This window comes from Acanthopagrus latus, chromosome 17 (genome assembly GCF_904848185.1).
Source record: "Acanthopagrus latus isolate v.2019 chromosome 17, fAcaLat1.1, whole genome shotgun sequence".
Lineage (NCBI taxonomy): Eukaryota > Metazoa > Chordata > Actinopteri > Spariformes > Sparidae > Acanthopagrus > Acanthopagrus latus.
In genome coordinates, this window is record NC_051055.1 from 6,570,847 (window position 1) to 6,587,877 (window position 17,031).

The window sequence follows — 17,031 nt, forward strand, 5'->3', positions numbered from 1 at the left end:
GTTATTATTCAGTCACACTATTTCGCTATGTTCCCAGATAACAGATAATAACCCCTCGCACCTCCTATTCGCCGCAGTCATTTTAAAAGAGGAGGGCTGAAATGAACAATTACATTTTGAACTGTAAGAGTCCTCTCCTCGCGACGTCTAATGCTGCATGCTGCCGGGGCGCAGCGCAGGAAACAGTTCAGCTTCTTTACGCTTTCATTTCTGGGATGATGAAAAACTGGAAATGTCTCTATTGCAGGACATTGTAAGGCTCGTTTTATTAAAAAAAAAAAAAAAAAGAGTCAAATAGATACTACATCTGTCCAGGCAGGTCACATTAGTTCATCTTATGCCTCAGAGGTCTACAGCTCTGGAGCAGTGGAAAGAGCAAATGAAGGCATAAAAAAAGGATCTGATTGTGAAGACTTAGAGAATATGAAATAATACAAAGACACAGCGAGTTGCCTAATTCGGCACTGTCCGGGCTTATGTAAAACGGCCTAGTTACATTGGTCAATTTCTGCACGAACAATGGGCTAAGTTGCTCTGGAGACTTATTGGACATGCTGTATCTGAATGTGGTCTGGCTTAAGAGGCTTACAGTTGAAAAGTTTAGGTGACCTCTGAATAATGCCACATAATGTGGTCACAGGGAGTGTGTATAGTTTCAATGGGCTCAGATATCAGGTAACAATGGGGTAAGCACAATGAGGGCTCACACTGAGAATGAATGAAGTCATAAATTGTATTTTAGACCTCAAACCGAAACTTGTCTTCAACGGCACCCTCAGACCCGACTGTGTTTAACCTCAGCAAATGTACACCATAGAGAGGTTTTTATTTCAGGGGACTGTGGTGCACTGCAGGGATGTGAAGTCTGATCAAATATAAGTAAGCTAGCATTTTCAAAAAATTCAAATTAAAAAAATGCTGATGGTTTTTCTAGATTTTTGTTACTATCAGTGAATTCCCTTTTAAAAAAAAAGGCCCAACACAAACAGTTAATTAAACACATGTGTAGCCAAAGTGAGACTTATCTTCATCCTCTGTGCTATTGAGCTCCACTGTTCTCAAAAAACTCTTAAAAACACATTATTCAGCCACACGATTGCACTGGGTATCATTTTTCTTTATTGGGCCCTGTAGTTTTTCTTTCAGCCCCCACACACTGCATCCTCTCGCTCTACATTTTAAATGTGTATTACTCCGCTGCTGAAAATAGTCCTGAACAAAATCATTATTTTCTCCTGCTTGAGGAACGCTTGTTGAAAGCCACAGTGCCCAGCTGTCGACGGAAACTGTTTAGCATATTTACAACATACAACAACGTATTTATGACCTGCTTTTTAAAAATGTACGTCTTCAGTAGGAAAGCACGGGCTGCAATATAGAACAGCGCCAGACTCACCCTTTAAAAAAAACAAAAAAACAACCCTGTCTGACTGCATCAGATGCATCCCAGTTGGGCTTGGCCAGATTTTCTCTCTAAACAGTTGCTAAAATTCTTCCAGTCAGGCGGGCTTGCAACATTTGAGCAGAACCTTCATTTGTAATATATTCAACTGGGAAATGTTGAAAGAAAGAAGAAAAATCAAAATGGGGCTGATTTTTTTTTCCCTCTGTCACATCTATCCTACTTTCCAGATGTATTGTTTATCAATCTGTTGTTTATCTGTAGAGAAAATTCTCCACTGGATTCTATCGCTCGCTCGCTCTCTCTGGGTCCTTGTCTGTCATTCTCCCTCCGCCTGTTTGTCTCTCTCTCTCTCTCTCTCTCTCCCCCCCTCCCTCTTTCTCCCTCTCTCTCTCTCTCCCCCCCAGTCTCCAGCGTTACTGTAACATATAATTACTCTGCAGACTTGCTGCCTGTTTCTATAACTTCAGCGGTTCAAAGAAACTGTCGGAGTGTGGAGGAGAGCATTGTGGGAGTTCCAGGTGGATTTCTCGATAATGAGTTAGCGCAGTAGTAGACTTGAGAGTTTTAGTAATGGCTGGCTGCTAAGGCTCTTCCTGGGAGTTTAATGTAAAACAAACAGGGCCATGCTGACAGCCTGGGAAAAACAGATATTGCAGTTTTCTCCACTTCTACTTCGGGGCTCATCCCGCTCCTCATTTTAAGAACAGGGATTCAAAGAGGAATTTATATTCATGAAAATATCTTTCATATTTGAGACATTTGAGTGCGCCAAATGTCGCTGATGGTCCTCTAATTCCTTTAAACTGATCAAATGTTCCCGTCTTTCTGTTCATCAGGATAAAATGACAAGGACAGGAAAAAAAACTGGAACTGTGGGATTGCAATAAATAGGCGACAAAAAAATAAAAACAAAACAGCAGTCTATATTTGACACTATAAGGTGAGCTTGTCTTGGTGCTGATGACCAGGGGCGCCCCGTGGGGAACCTGACTACACCGCCCTGCTGCTTGTTACACACTCCAGTGCATGTATTATACATAACACACTGCTGGAATACAACTCTCAGAGGAATCATTTTGCTGAATCCTGTCCTCTCTCCCTCTCCACATATTTGCCCGGCTTCCTGAATGACAAGTTTCGGGGACAGGGGACGAGCAGCTGTACAAAATGTAATGCAGAAATCATAGGACAGAACACCCAACAGTAAGCTACAGCCACTCAAACCAATCACCAGTCCTTACTTAGAGATACTCCCCCATAGATTCACACTGGCAAGCATCCAAAGTGAACCGCTACTATCTTTGCAGGCAGCCATAAAGAAAGCCGAGACCACTGAAACGTGAGCCAAAACATATTTTGCAAGCATACTGTGTATTGAGATATTCACTGTTTTCCATAAGTAACGCATCTCTGGGAGCAATGAAGCAGCCTACAGAGGAGAAATAGCACAAGGGTGAAGATATAAACAATCTGGGCCTCGGCTTTCCGAGGTGGGAAGAAAGTTCCTGCTGGAGCCTCTTCCTTTTAGTCGATCCACGCTCGTGTCGCCACGATAAACGCCACTCCACAGCGCTGCTTCAAAACCAAGGCCGAATTCAAAATTGAATTTGACAAAGATTTGATATTTTCAGCACGCTGACATTCAATTTCAATGTCACCTCCAGAGGGTGCCCACACATGCAGATTGGAATATTTAAAAGAGGGCGATGAAGAAGAATGAACGGCATAAATCGAGTCTCGACGCGAGTGTCCGACGGCTGAACGGCATCAAACACTTCCACCACTTTCTGAACTTACTCCCAGTCCACCTGGGAAAAAAAAAAAAAAAGTCGCCGGGAGCAAAATGTGGAACAATTTTGGGCAGAGAGCCGAGAAAAGCGGACACCCAACCAATTTATCCAAAGCTTTGTAGCAACTTTGCCACAAAGCTAGTGTGGAATTGCACGGCCTGAATTTTTGGTACATTGTGGTATCACAGTGGTATCGAGTTCTTTCATATTTAGTGTAGCGAAGTGGTGACGATTTCAAAATCAAGCTAGGTTTTTTTTTTGCGACATTTAATGAATATATCCATTTGTCTGACAAGATACAGAACACTTCCATCACTGAACATGCTAAAACTTCATACAAAATAACATCTGATGTGTTTTACGCAAGTTTTTGTTCTGCTCAATTTGTGTGTCTCAGACGCAGCAACCACGAGGTGACAAGAGACATTCGACTTGTACTCCGAGGTTTTAAAATTAATTCTTTTTGTTCAGCATCCTCTCTATTATCGTCTATCATCAGTTGGCAAGCGTGTGAAGATTCTAGCGGAGGATTTACTGTAATGAACTTACACGGCACAACACAGAACAAGTCTCGCAAGGGGACGTCTGCAGATGTTATTGTGTTTAATTTAATAAGGTCAAACTGGAAGGAGCAAACAAAGGAGCTGTCAGCGATACACAGGCCGAGGTGACGATGCTGCCTAAGATGCTATCTGGTGGCTACATGTATGAAGAGTGGCAGAGGAAATTCTCCAGACTTAACACACACACACACACACACACACAAAAAAAAGTGAGAAATCCTGTTATTGCCCTTTTTTTGTTTCATACAGTCAGTCTCTGAGCAAAAAGATTAGGAGATTTTTAAAGAAGTGCATAATCTCCTTTAACAGCTTATCAAAACTTTAATGATTTGGTGATAAAGAGCACAAAGTTAAGTAGCCGGTTAAGAGGATAACTCCCCAGTGCAGTCTAGTGATTAGTAGATGAGAATTGGGAGACTGAAAATCCGGGTTGCAAATCCCACTCCTGCCACTTATTCACTTTGAGGGGAGAAGAAGCTCCATTTCAGCTTTGGGGGTATTGTCACGGGGTAATCATTTTTTCAACCCTTTGCAATCCCAAACACATTTTTTATTTACGTATTTATTTTTGCTGTGTCTCTCTGGTTAACACCCGTCCAGACCCAATTATAGCAGCAGAAGCCTTGTGCTTTCATGAGAAGTGAAGCTTCAGACTGTAGTGTCAGGGCTGTGTACAGTCTGAGCATCTTCTCGTGGAATCTGCAACTAACCGGGCTCTGCGCAGATCCACGTTGGGCTGTTTTTAATGAGGGTTCCGCCGGACACAATGCGGCAGATTGAGGAGTTTATCTTGATGACAGAGCTTCGCTGGGTGTTTTTGTGCTTTAGGGTCAAAGCTGAACGAGCAACATGGATATTCTGACAGATATGTTGTGTTTCCTTTTGCACATATTTACATAAATCCATTTCTGCCGGGCTTTTGTATGAATGCGTGCGACTTATTAAAGACATACAGCTGAAGCTTTGCTGAATTAGTGAGAGAACAAATGAAGCAAAATGGCATCTCCACTCTCGCTATCTGCCCTGAGATAGGGATTCACTTAGTATAAAAGAGAAAAAAAAAAGGGGGCATTAATTACCTTGTGAAATCTAAAGACCATTTACTTTGTGTGTCAAGTGATGTTTCTCAGTTCCTAATCAGAGTTTTAGTGATATAAATTACTCTTTGAGTAAAACAGATATGGTGTGGGAGGGGGTGCGTATGCACGCCTTTTTGTGTGTCCTTGTGGCTGCCCACATGCAATTATTTGTGTGTGTTTGTGACTTTGAGAAGCGAGGGGAGCAAGAAGGAAGGGAGAAAAAAGTAAAAAGAAAGCCAGAGAGACAGACGGAGAGAGAGAGAGAGAGAGAGAGAGAGAGAGAGAGAGAGAGAGACAGGCAGGAGTGGAGTGGAGTGGATGGAGGATTGTCTTTGTGGCGGTGCTGTGGCGTGGTGTGTTGCGCCGCGGAGAGATAACAGGATGCCGGCGCTGCTTGCTTACCTTTGCTGTACACCACACAGTTGTTTTTGTTGTCTTCCGCTCCCTGCCAAGTCACATCCAGCAGCCACCTGGGGCCGGCGCTCAGCACCACCGGGACCGTGCTCTTCGTCTTCTGGACGGGGACAGATAACAAACACTAATCATTTGCTTATTTTGGTGATTAAAGAAACATTAATAACCACTGAGTTACGCTCTTCTGCTGCTCTGAAAGGCCATAAACAGACAATTTCAGAAACTATACAGCATGCAAGTCCACCCCAATCCAATCCAATCCATTTTTTTTTCTTTTCTTTTTTTTTTTTTACATTGCTGAGAAGAAGTGAGAATGAGGGCAGGTTTTGTGTGTGCGTGTGTGTGCGGTGGCCTGCAGACAAAGGCTGTACAGTGGCTGGAGTGGCGACAAATGGGTGTAAGAGCCTGCATTGTATCAAAAAGGAGGAATAACCATCCAGGATTGAACCCTGTGATTCAGCATCAGATCTCCTAGATTAAGGAGAACCATCTAAGGTGTCTGGGAATTATGAAAAAAGAAAGAAAGAAAGGAGGGGAAAAAAAAAAAGAGGCTGGTGACTTTCAGAGAGAAGGAAGCGAGTGTTCGGCGGTGAACTTTGGGCACATTGTGCCTCGCTATCGCCAGGATCTCACTATTTCCTGAAACAAGCGGGGAAGAATTTAAAGAATCAGTATCCATTTCAAAGGGCGATTGAGGTTAGAGTTTTTATAATATGCCGGAAAAATTATTCTGAATGCGTAAGGTCATTTTTCTTCTTGGTCAGAGGTCAAACGTGGACTTTTATTTCTCGGAAAGAGGAAATAAAACAGGGAGATAGAGTGCAACGTCCACCGTAATAGATTCACACGCCGCAGTGTCACTGGATTTGCTTGCTCTGTTTATCCTCACACGATTTTCTGTTCTGCTTTATTTCATTTTGGTGTTCTTTTTCTGGTGCTTCTTACAAAACACTGTGTTGGTGGTGTCGAGTGTGCGTTGGGGGGGCTGGTGGCAACATCTCAGGCAGCTGGGTACAGTAGCCTATTACTCAAAGGCAAAATGTCAGTATTTCAAGGCCATTACTTTTGAACCTCGGGGCCCTCCTTCATTAGGATGTTACAGAAATAGTTTAGCTAAGAGAAAATGGGCTGGGGTGCAATCTCGACACTTCATTTCTTTTTCCATCTGAGGCAGCCGGCGACAGGACACTGTCCATCTGCCTAATGCAAAAGAAAAATACTGGTTCTCTCTCGTGCTTTTCACTTATTTCTCCCCCGCAAAAGGCAACAACCTTCAAGGATAAATGCAAATGTCACTTGAGCATGTTAAAGGTCTGAATTGGCACAGATATGCACAAGAGATGAGCACTGTGCTCCGGCAGTGCGCCTGCATGCCCCCTCCTCCTCTTCCTCCTCCTCCTCCTCCTCCTCCTCCTCCACCCGCCCATTTCTCTTTCCATGAACTCTATCTAGTCTGAGGCTGGAGGACAAACTGATTTTTTTTTTTTTTTTTTTTTTTAAGGGAGCATTATTTACAAATAGCAAATAAATCTCAGAGAGATGATAGCAATCTGTTTGGATTTTGACTGCGAATTAAGAAAACAAATGCAGACACCAAATAAAGACAGATTTATAAATTGTCCTTACATATATTTATATACTGCATACATATATATATATATATATATATATATATATATATATATATATATATATATATATATATATATATATATATATATATATATATATATATATATATATATATATATATATCCATATATATATGGATGTGCACTTTGGCAAACTACCCAGCTAAACTGATCAAACACAAACAGTAAATTGTGTCTGCTGATATTCTTATTCCTTCTCCTGGCATCTCCTTATCCCGCCCTGGCAGCAGATGAGACAGAGAGGACCTCTGTAATTTAAGTCATCCTCGATTTCACATTTCAAATTAGCCTCACAATAAAGTCTTCTATCTGGCTAACCTGAAAATCTCACACCCCTGTCAAAGGAGCAGAGCAGACCGGCCGATTGTTGCTAGGACGACTATCTGAAATGGGAATCAGATTAACCCTTCCTTAGATCTCCAGACTGGAGCCATCTCTTATTCAGCAGCGTGAGGCCTCTCTGCCGTCCCTCTGAGCCTCTGGGAATTCATGATATTCCAGCTGCTCTTAATGCAGCCAACAGGGACAAAATACTGCATTAACTAGACGTCTTTTCCACCGTTTGAAATCACGGCAAAAATTGTTCGAAAGAAAACTTTTACCCTACAGAGCATAATGCATTATTTTGATGCGATTTTACTGTTAATTTCTGCAATTTGTCCTCACTCCGTTTATGCTGGCAACAGAGCAGCAACAGCCCATGACAGTTTCTCAGTGCAGATTTACATAATGCATCTATCGCGACAATAGTGGCCCGTGCGCTTTTGTAAGCATTGCTGCATGTACCAGCCGTCACCTAGACAAAGAAATGCAGAAGAGCGACTGCACACGACATATTTGGGATTAAGACACGGTGGCGTCACTGCGGGGAGGAGCGGCTGCAAAATGCAAATGAAAACGGATCAGGTGGTCTGAGTGGCTGAGGCCCGGAGAAATGCAGATTGACAGGCAGAACATTTAGATGTCCTCGCAGCGAGGGAGCACACGATGAACTGGTATTATAGAAACAAACCTAACAATCATGCAGCCACGGGATGTGACGCAACGAAGCGCTTTCCTGTCCAAAAGAGAACACTGAGGGGAGGTAGTAAAATATGCTGACCCCTATCGGATAGTCGGTTGCAAAAAAAAAAAAATGTGCATATGCTGCATACAAGGTTCTAGTCGTCACTAATTCTGTGCCTTCAATTTAATCTTTATGATGCTAAAAAGCGGGAAAAAAAAGAATCAAATAAACTGAACGTATTCCTATTTTTATTATCCTGAGTATTTTTTAAAAAAAAATAGATATTCAAATAAACAGATATTAAAACCACAAGTAAATATGTGTTTGGTTTATAGAGATACAGTGTTTAATATCAGTTTACAGACTATCATCCCTGTCAGAGCCTGTAAAAGCCCCTCTGGCCTTCCTGTCTATGTAGTGTGTTATGGTTTATCCACCCTCTGCCTTCACTCCAGTGGTTTCAATTCTCTCCCCGTATTTTTCTATTTTTTTTCCCTTCCCTCTGAGCTCTGTTGCCGCTCCTTCGTGTAAGAGATACAGTGACCAAAACAGTGTAGTCAGCGAGGAAGTGATTACAAACTGATGCTCCAAATTCGCTATAAAATGAAAATCAATATTTCCACAAGTTGCTGCAACATAAAAGATAACCTTCATTGATTTTTCTAGACTTAGGCCTCTGTGATAAAATCTAATATAAATTTTCAGCCACACGGATTTGGATCAGAGCGGAGCAGGGCTGAACGATAAGTTCCGTGCACATCTCTCAGAGTTGGATTTTTTTTTTTTTTACCCCCCTTCCCCTTTCCCTCTTCCAAGGCAGGGCTGTACTATTTATAATTGGCCCTGTGTGAGCAAAAGCTTCTATCAGGAATCTGTTCTAATTTTTATTACTGAGAAGCTAAAGCCTGTTCCAGATAATTTGGAAATTTCAGGGGAATTGTGATAGAGCTGATGGCACAGCCGGACTGACTCCAGAAAGGAGCTAACCTGTAATAGCCTCTGTGGCTGCGCTGATTAAATGTTGCCATAGATGAAAGACCTGCCATCACCGCAATAAATTAACCAATCACACAAATCCCAAGTCGCTACTAATCCCTCCTTGATACCATGATCCTCTGATCAGCTGAAGGAGGTGAAGAAGAAAGTGGCTTGTGACACTCAGCCTTCTTCTAACTCCCTGCTTCCCTGTGTAAACAACAAGCTAATGATATCGCCGCTGACCATTTCACCACCACTGGCTACTCTTAACCCGCTTCATGGTCAGGGCAGGTGAAATCGATACAAACCTTGGTGGGAATGATTATTTTCCTCATCGCATTTTTTTTTTTTTTTTTTTTTCTTTCCTTTCCCCTCCCTTCACCAAGGTCACTGACTGGCACTGTATCCGTCTTGATCCCACAGCTGCAGGATTTAGACAACTGAGAGATCAAAACCACTGCGTCTGAATATCTCAAGACATTCATTGGCTTTATACGTCCCGCTTTCAACACCCACTCGGTGTGAAGTAGTGCCATTTTAAACAAAAGCGCCCGTTGGAATACTACAGTTAAATAACAACATTTACATCTTACATATGTATGTTACCCCCCCCCCCACTTTAAAAACACGTTTTGGACACTTGTTTCATTTTCAGCCGAATTACTGATATGTCTGACTTCACCTCCCGTACCTTACATTTGTTTTAACACGCCGGCAAAACCCATCCCAAATAATTTTAAAGCGCCATGTTCTTTTCAGGTAATACCAGCGGTATAAATATAACAAAAAAACAAGCTTATGTCAAGTTTATATGTTCTCTGTTTCTAACATGGGAGTGAGGATAAAGGATTTGTACCTGTTTTACCAGTCAGTTTACAGCAGACAGCACACTCACACCTTGATAACGTCCTTTGCAATTAGTTGTTCACTGCGATGAAACAAATTGCATGTGGTCAACTGGAAATTTCATTAAGGGAGATTTTCCTCTAGCCCTCGTTATCGCTCTGCGTATTAATATTTTCTTAGCCTCAAGGATGGATGGGTTGCAAGGGTTTTTTTTTTTTTTTTTTTTTTTTTTTTTAATGTTGAATAGAAACGGCCAGAGCCAAACCTCACAGTCTGTGTTCTTCCAACGCTATCCATGCTTGGAAAAGCTGTGTATATGCTTAGCTAGGTGCTGCATATTTTCCCACTGCACCCTGGAATAAGATTCTCGGCCATCATCCTACATAAAGTGGGAAATGCCTTCATTTCTCAAGTCTGCCTTTGTGTCATTTCCTCCCTCTTCTAAATAGCCGTGGTTACATCTGCTGAAATGAAAAGATACCTACATACCGCTTTCATTCCTTTTTTTTTTCTCCCCCCTGCTCTCCCTCTCTCTCTAAGGCTATAGCATCTGCTATTGGGGGACTAAATAACAGAAATATGCAGGAATTGCACACTAATTCCCTTTAGAGATAGATCTTGGCTGCTGCCCTGTCATAAATCAGAGAATTTCGATATGAAATGAGGCAAGCTGCTCTAATCATTTCTGCATTTCAAATTGGATCACTGGCTCAATCGCTTGGCTTTTAAACTGCTTGCCTAAGAGCAAATGTGAGGTGGGAGATAATTCAGCTGAAATCTCTGCCTGCTCTGTGCGGCAGTTAGTTTACTGCTTGAGTGCAAGAGAATGCTTTTTTCTTCCCTTAGCCCATCTTTCTCTTTTCAACTTTGTTAAATTGACTTTTCATTTTAAAATCGATTAAATTGAGAGAGTCACTGCTGTTCCCGGAATCTTTAAAGGGACACCCATCACTGTGCGCATGTGCCTTTATTTGGCTGCCGCTATCATGGCGGCGCTATGGGGGAATAAATATTTTCTCATTTAAATCACCTTTTATCCTGCTGACTGGACTGTAAGCATCAAAGTTCATGTGCTGCATTAGCTATTACTTATTTGGCTCCATTGAAATGCTCACAGTGGTATCGTATTTATACTGGCTATGGGTGGCGTTGCATGATTACTGTATGTTCAGTTGCTCCTCTAAGACACGACAGAGTGGCAATAAAGAAGATTAGTGATTGGCTGCTCGGTGTGTTGATTAAGGGGCAATGCGTAATTATTTTGCTTTCGTGTTTTGCTATATTTATTTTTGTTCATTTTTCAAAACCGAATCCGCTGCACACCAAATCAGCAAGGAGAGGAGAGAAGAATAGAGATTCAGGAGGAGGGGGCACTCCATCCATACTCCATTCTTCAAGACCTTCAGGCACATTGAGGTGCTCCAACTCTAAAGCCAAACAGTTTAGTGTAAGCTGTACCTGCCCCGAAGACAAGCAACCCCTTTCTCCACCCCTGCCCCCTTTCCTTTCCTCTAATTTTTTTTCTGATTTTCCTTTCCCCCTCCTTTGATACACTTTCCTTTCCTCCTTCTCCTCTCTGTTCCTTCCATTTTGTATGAATTATTTTGCTATTCCTTTCCTCTCCTTTTTTAAAGTCCCCTATGTTCTCTCATCTCCACTTTTCTCTCCTCCCATTGTGTCTGCTATTCCTTTCTGCCCTTTGTTTTTCTTTCATTTCATATTATTCTTCCCACCCTTTTAGTTCCTCTCCTTTCTCTAGATGTCCCCTCTTTTTCTCCCATGTTCTTCGATACTCTCTCATCTCCCCTTTCCTTTCCTCTGCTTTTGTTTCCTTTTCCATTTATTTCCAATCCATACATACACTTTCCTTCCTTCCTCTCCTTTCATTTAATTCAATTTCATTCTCTCTTCTTATAATTTCCTTTCCCCCTCTGTTCTCCTGCTCATCCTACTTGCCCTCTGTGTTTCTGTTGTTCCCCTCCTTTCTTTTTCTTTTACTTTCCATTCATTACTTTTGCTCTCCTCGTCATCCCTCTCCTCTCCTTTCCTCTCTTTTCCTTTCCTTTCCTCCTCTCATCTCCTATCCCCTTCTCTCCTCTAATATTTGCCCACCACCCACACCACTCTCCACTGATTGAGTCAGAACTTCTATATGGATCACCTTCCCTTCCTTTCCTTCCCCAGCATACAACAATGCCCCCCCCAAACTTTCTTTGTAAAAGAGAATGTTTAATTCCAACTTCACAAGTGACTGCCTGTGTACTGCCATAACTATGTCTAACGCGTATGTCTTGAGAACTATTTGAAGTTGTAAACAAGAGGAAGCTGAATTTGTAATGCGTGTGCTCCAGGACATAATCGTGTCTTGAAGGTAGAGTGCACATATCCGCACGTGTTCTTCTTGTGTTTGGCTTTGGTCAGGGACAGAACAGCCCCGTCGCTCCACTACTCACTGTTTGAATTACTCGAAATTTCCCATTTGAATTCAATTGGGAAGGACTTGTTTGATCTTTTGCATGTAAGTTAGGGCTGACTCCCCAAGCAGCGAGAAGCACTGTGAGGGAACATAATAGGGAACCTGCAGCCAGTAATGTTCACCTGTATGGATATTACCATGGCCCCTGGGGGTCAAGGTGGCAGGTGGCATATTCTCTGGACAGATCCACTCTTTCTCTGTTGGGAATAAACATGCGGATTGGAGGATTTCTTCAAAGAGGAAGAAAAGGGAACTCGGGAGTCGATCAGTCAATGGGGTCGCAACAAATCCCTGCTCTCATAACCACACTTGGCAGACTAGGATCAGTCAGTGGCAGTAAATAAAGACAAACAATAAAATAGTAGGCATGATGCTTGAATAAAGCCCCTGACTTTAGATAAACCTCTGTGCCCCCCTTTAGGTATTGGATTTTCATATTCTTTTGAACTCCCCTCTCCTCTCTGGCGGAGTTTAAATTTCGTGATGCATTAGAATAGCATCTGTGATTTTATATTTCCGGAGTCAATCTCACCTCCTGACTCAGAAACCGAGCTCCGCCAGCATCCAAATGCACAGAGAAATAATCGCAATGAGCACAGTTGAAACAAATTTAAAAAAATAATAATTTAGAAGAGAAGAAACGCAAAATGAGTTGCAAGCGTAACTTTGTTCTCGCGGCGGACAAAGCGAACAGCGGTACCTGTGATTTGCATACCACCTGATCATCTACATACCGCTGCAGCGTTGGATGGTTTGATCCTCGGGTGCACTTCAGAGAAATGGGGTCTTAGTAAATCCACCGTAAAAAGACCAACAATATTTACACCAAGTTAAGTAAATAAGATAAAGATGGTGAACTTGCCCCTCGCTAAATGCATTAGACGTGAACTCTCTTATCAGAGTCTCAGCACACGGACTGTTAAAAGATGGGTTTCCCGAGCTGGAAATGGTCTTTGTTACCCAATTAGTTTGCTGACGACCCCGTGGTATAATATTCCTGCTCTGACAGCCTCATACACATCCATCTAATGAGGCGCTGCTGGACCACCGGGGAGAGAATGGACACTGTCCAGACCTTCATCTCCTCTAGCACCTATCAGCTTTCTTATCTTCAATGCTAACCTTTTTTTTTTCTATCTTTTTTTTTTTTTTGTCAGAAGACTTGAATTTTTCTGCTCGGTTGTTCATCCGTCCACAGTCGTCCTTACAAGGCTTTGTCTTTGGTAGGCCCCGAGCCAACTAGGCTGAGCATCAGAGGGCTAAGGCCAGGACAGGGGACAGCGAGGACTTATCAAGGTCTACCAGCAGGGGTTTGCCTCCCTGTAGGGTGGCCGTCCTTCTTTCTCTGAAGGAGGTGAAGCAAGCAAAGCCTCTGTGCTTCCCCACTTCCCTCGCCAACGTGTCCAAGAGGGAAAAAGGGAAGGAAAATTTGCTGAATTTCTGAGAGTGACAACGCCTCTGAAGAGAGCTCTTTGCTGTTAATAAAATATGATTCTGAGATGTCTCATTTTGGCACTTCCTACGAGGTCAAAAAAAAAAACATGTAGAACTCAAACTTCAAATGTTGCCACTTTGCTCAAAGGAGCGCGGCTACAATCAGAGCGAACAGAGGGATCGGTCAGCCATCTATGACGACCACAAACCCCCGCTCTGAACTCACTTTGTGCTGGCAATACTAAGACGGCTATCGGGGCCTAGCAAATGGAAACAATCGAGGATTATCTCCACCACTTTTCAAGAAAGTTGTTTCAACATATCACGAGTGCAGCCATGACAGTGACAGATGGCAAAGCAGCTGGCACCACTCAACTTTGCTTCACTTTTCTTTCTTTTCACTTCTTCTTCTCCTTCTCCCTCATACGCCTTTGCTGCAATAGAGGTCTGTTGTGTATTGAAGTGTTGGATAATCACTCATTTGGGAAGACATATTGCGTACTGTAAAACAAGCCGAGATGTGTGAAGCCAGGGAGTTCTGAGCTTGACTATTCTTGCCTGTCTGACAAACATTTTGTAAAGACTGAAACCTAGCTTTGCTGATTTGCTTGTGCGGTACATCACAGCTAAAGAAGCATCTCCCCAAATCTGCTACAAGCCAAGCAGTCACTCAGAGTCACAAAACTCTTGAGATAAGTGTGTAAGCGATAGTGTGTGCCTTGTTTAAGCGTTACGCTATCCAAAATGGAACAGTTGTTCATGAATGTTAATGTTCATAGCGCGCTGCTTGTGTATGTTTACGATGTACAGGGAACATAAGAGTGCAGATACTTCATCTCCTCAAGTGTGACAGTTTGCAACCCTGACGGGCCGCTGACAGCAAGCACCCAGAGAGTTGTGATGGGGGGGACAGTCAGGGACACCCAGCTCACCCTCGGGCCCTGCGGGTGTGAAGAGTGGCCCCCCAGGACCTGGAGCCTGACTGGGGCTTTCAGCCATCACTGGTCCTGCTCTGCTGCTGCCGCTGCAGAGCGATGGCTGAGCACACTGATGCAGGAGGACAGCTGCCTGTCTATTACAGTAGGATCGCTACAATTTCATTGTGTGTGAGGATGGAGCTCTGTCATTACAGAGAGAGGATCACACATTCTACTTATTTAGATGGATCTGTTACAGATTAAACTGGCTGAGAATAAGTAAATAAATAAATACATTTTTGTGTGGGTATCCTTTACTTAAGAAAAAAACTCAAATAAGGTAACACTTTATGATCTTTAATTAATAAATAATCTATAGTTAAGCTTTAGGAAATAGTTATATCACTGTTAACAAACAATTAAATGCTTCAAAAACAATTTAATAAGCAACTGTTTATTATAAAGTTGCAACTCATGTTTATTATTAACCTTTAGAATTGCTGCCGCAGCAGCTAAATATGCTTCAAATATGAAAGCAAAAGGATTCCATTTGCAGAAAAGCGTCCTTCTAAATGTTATATCATTGTATATCACATAATAAGGTTGTTAATACAAATGAATAGATGCATAAGAAGTGTTTTACTTTTCCAAGTGGTCAAGATGGAGGTCATTTCAACTGTTTTTCCACCCTTGGGAACATTCATCTATATAATTACTGCGCATTTCAAATGTTCATCATTTATTTTCATGTATTTTTTTTTTTTCATCTCTGTGCATAGATGAGTAAAAAGTGCAACATTTCCCTCTGAAGTGTAAAAAGTATGAAGTAGCATAAAAATGTTTTTGCTGTCATTTGATGAAAGCAGATGTGGTTGATGATTGAGGGAGTTGAAGGATACAGAAGAAAAAAAACACAGTCAGTGTTTAATTTGTTTATCCTTTCTGAGGAGATAAAGAAAAAAAAAGCTTTGATCCTTCGGGATATGAGTGACAGGATTTATGAGAAATATGGTATTAATTCTGAGAAAATACTGCCACTCTTACACCCGGCCGTAGTTTAAGATTCAGCACCATTTGCTGTAATTACAACAAGAAAGTGATACAAACAATAAACCTACTATTCAATCATCAGTTTTCAAAACCAACCATCTGATATATCTGTAGCAAAACATCTCAAGCAGAAATGCACTGAATTGCATATTTGAGCCCTGATCTCATCATCGCATCCTTGGCACGTTCGAGGAAACCATGCAGCCATTACAGTGAGCACAAAGCAAACCAGTGAGTCCTGCTCTGCTTATCAGGGGACCTGCCATATCAGTTTGGGTAGTTGCGTTGTGATGTAAGGACAGCAAAATGTCAGGTTCACTTGTAGATCAAGTCAACCATGCATTATCTCTCAAACAGTGGAGCTCGACTGTGGCCATAATAGCTCTGACTAGCTGACTGACTGAGTGCTTCGCCGGCTAATACACTGAGCTGTGGGCGGCAATGAGTTCCAGCCATGTTCACAGTAAAACTTTGAGAGTGGAGGCTGCTGGGGGAATACGTGTAAATAGCAGTAATGATAATGAAAAAAAGGAAAGAACAATGGTTATGGGTTTATTCTGCCACAGCCTGCAATCCACTCTCCATCTGACTCACCACCAGACATCCATGTCATGTTGGTGTTGTGCTAAAGAGCGCAAATTTAAAAGGCTACTTCAATAGGATTTGTTTGGACTTTTCCCTCGTTTAATGTGGGAACATGAAAGCCATCGATAATACCATCGATAAATATATGGATGACATTGAGCGAGGGAAAGCGGGCCAGATAATTACCATTTTACCCATCTGAAGAGACCCCAGCCCTGATATTGGTTTAAACCCAAGAAATAATTGATGCATGCAATCACAAATTGGTTCTCCGCCTAAAATTTGGGCCCATTATTTCATTAGATGAAGCCACATTCTTTGTGCCAAAATTATTTGTGTGTCCAACACAGAAATTCAAATCCTGTTAGTCCTGATAATGTCTGGCGTTTTTCAAACCATATCCAAGACAGTGTGACTTACAGATAGAGAGAACAGGCCACCTTTAAAATGCAAACATAAATCAAACTGGTTGGAATTGAAATTGTTGATTTTTAATTTTTTTTTTTTTTTTTTTTTTTTACTTTAATGGTTTGTTTGTTTATGTGCGTGCGCATGCATATTCCAGGCTGAGTGTGTGTGTGTGTGTGTGTGTGTGTGTGTGTGTGTGTGTGTGTGTGTGTGTGTGTGTGTCATTTAGCAGCTATGCTACAGAGAGGTCCTATCCTGGGGTGCCTTCTTGCATATGTAATTGGATGTTACTGTAAATAATTGCCTGGGCATGTGCCAGCGTGATGATGGTGATGATTTGTGTGTGTGTCGGCTCATGTGTGACTGTATGTGTGTAGAAACATGTGTGTATCATTCTGTCTGTCTGTGTGAGTCTGTACGTATGTGTG

General features: G+C 42.1%; 1 protein-coding gene across 4 annotated transcripts in view; it reads right to left on the reverse strand.

The window, feature by feature from the left end:
- zfpm2a (zinc finger protein, FOG family member 2a) overlaps positions 1-17,031 on the reverse strand; it is a 122,896-nt gene that overhangs the window by 40,842 nt on the left and 65,023 nt on the right. For 3 of the 4 annotated variants that reach the window (XM_037075533.1, XM_037075536.1, XM_037075535.1), the window contains one exon: positions 5,240-5,351. In XM_037075533.1, coding sequence (XP_036931428.1) covers positions 5,240-5,351 — 112 coding nt within the window. The remainder of the gene's footprint in view (positions 1-5,239; positions 5,352-17,031) is intronic. The other variant, XM_037075534.1, reaches the window with a different exon arrangement.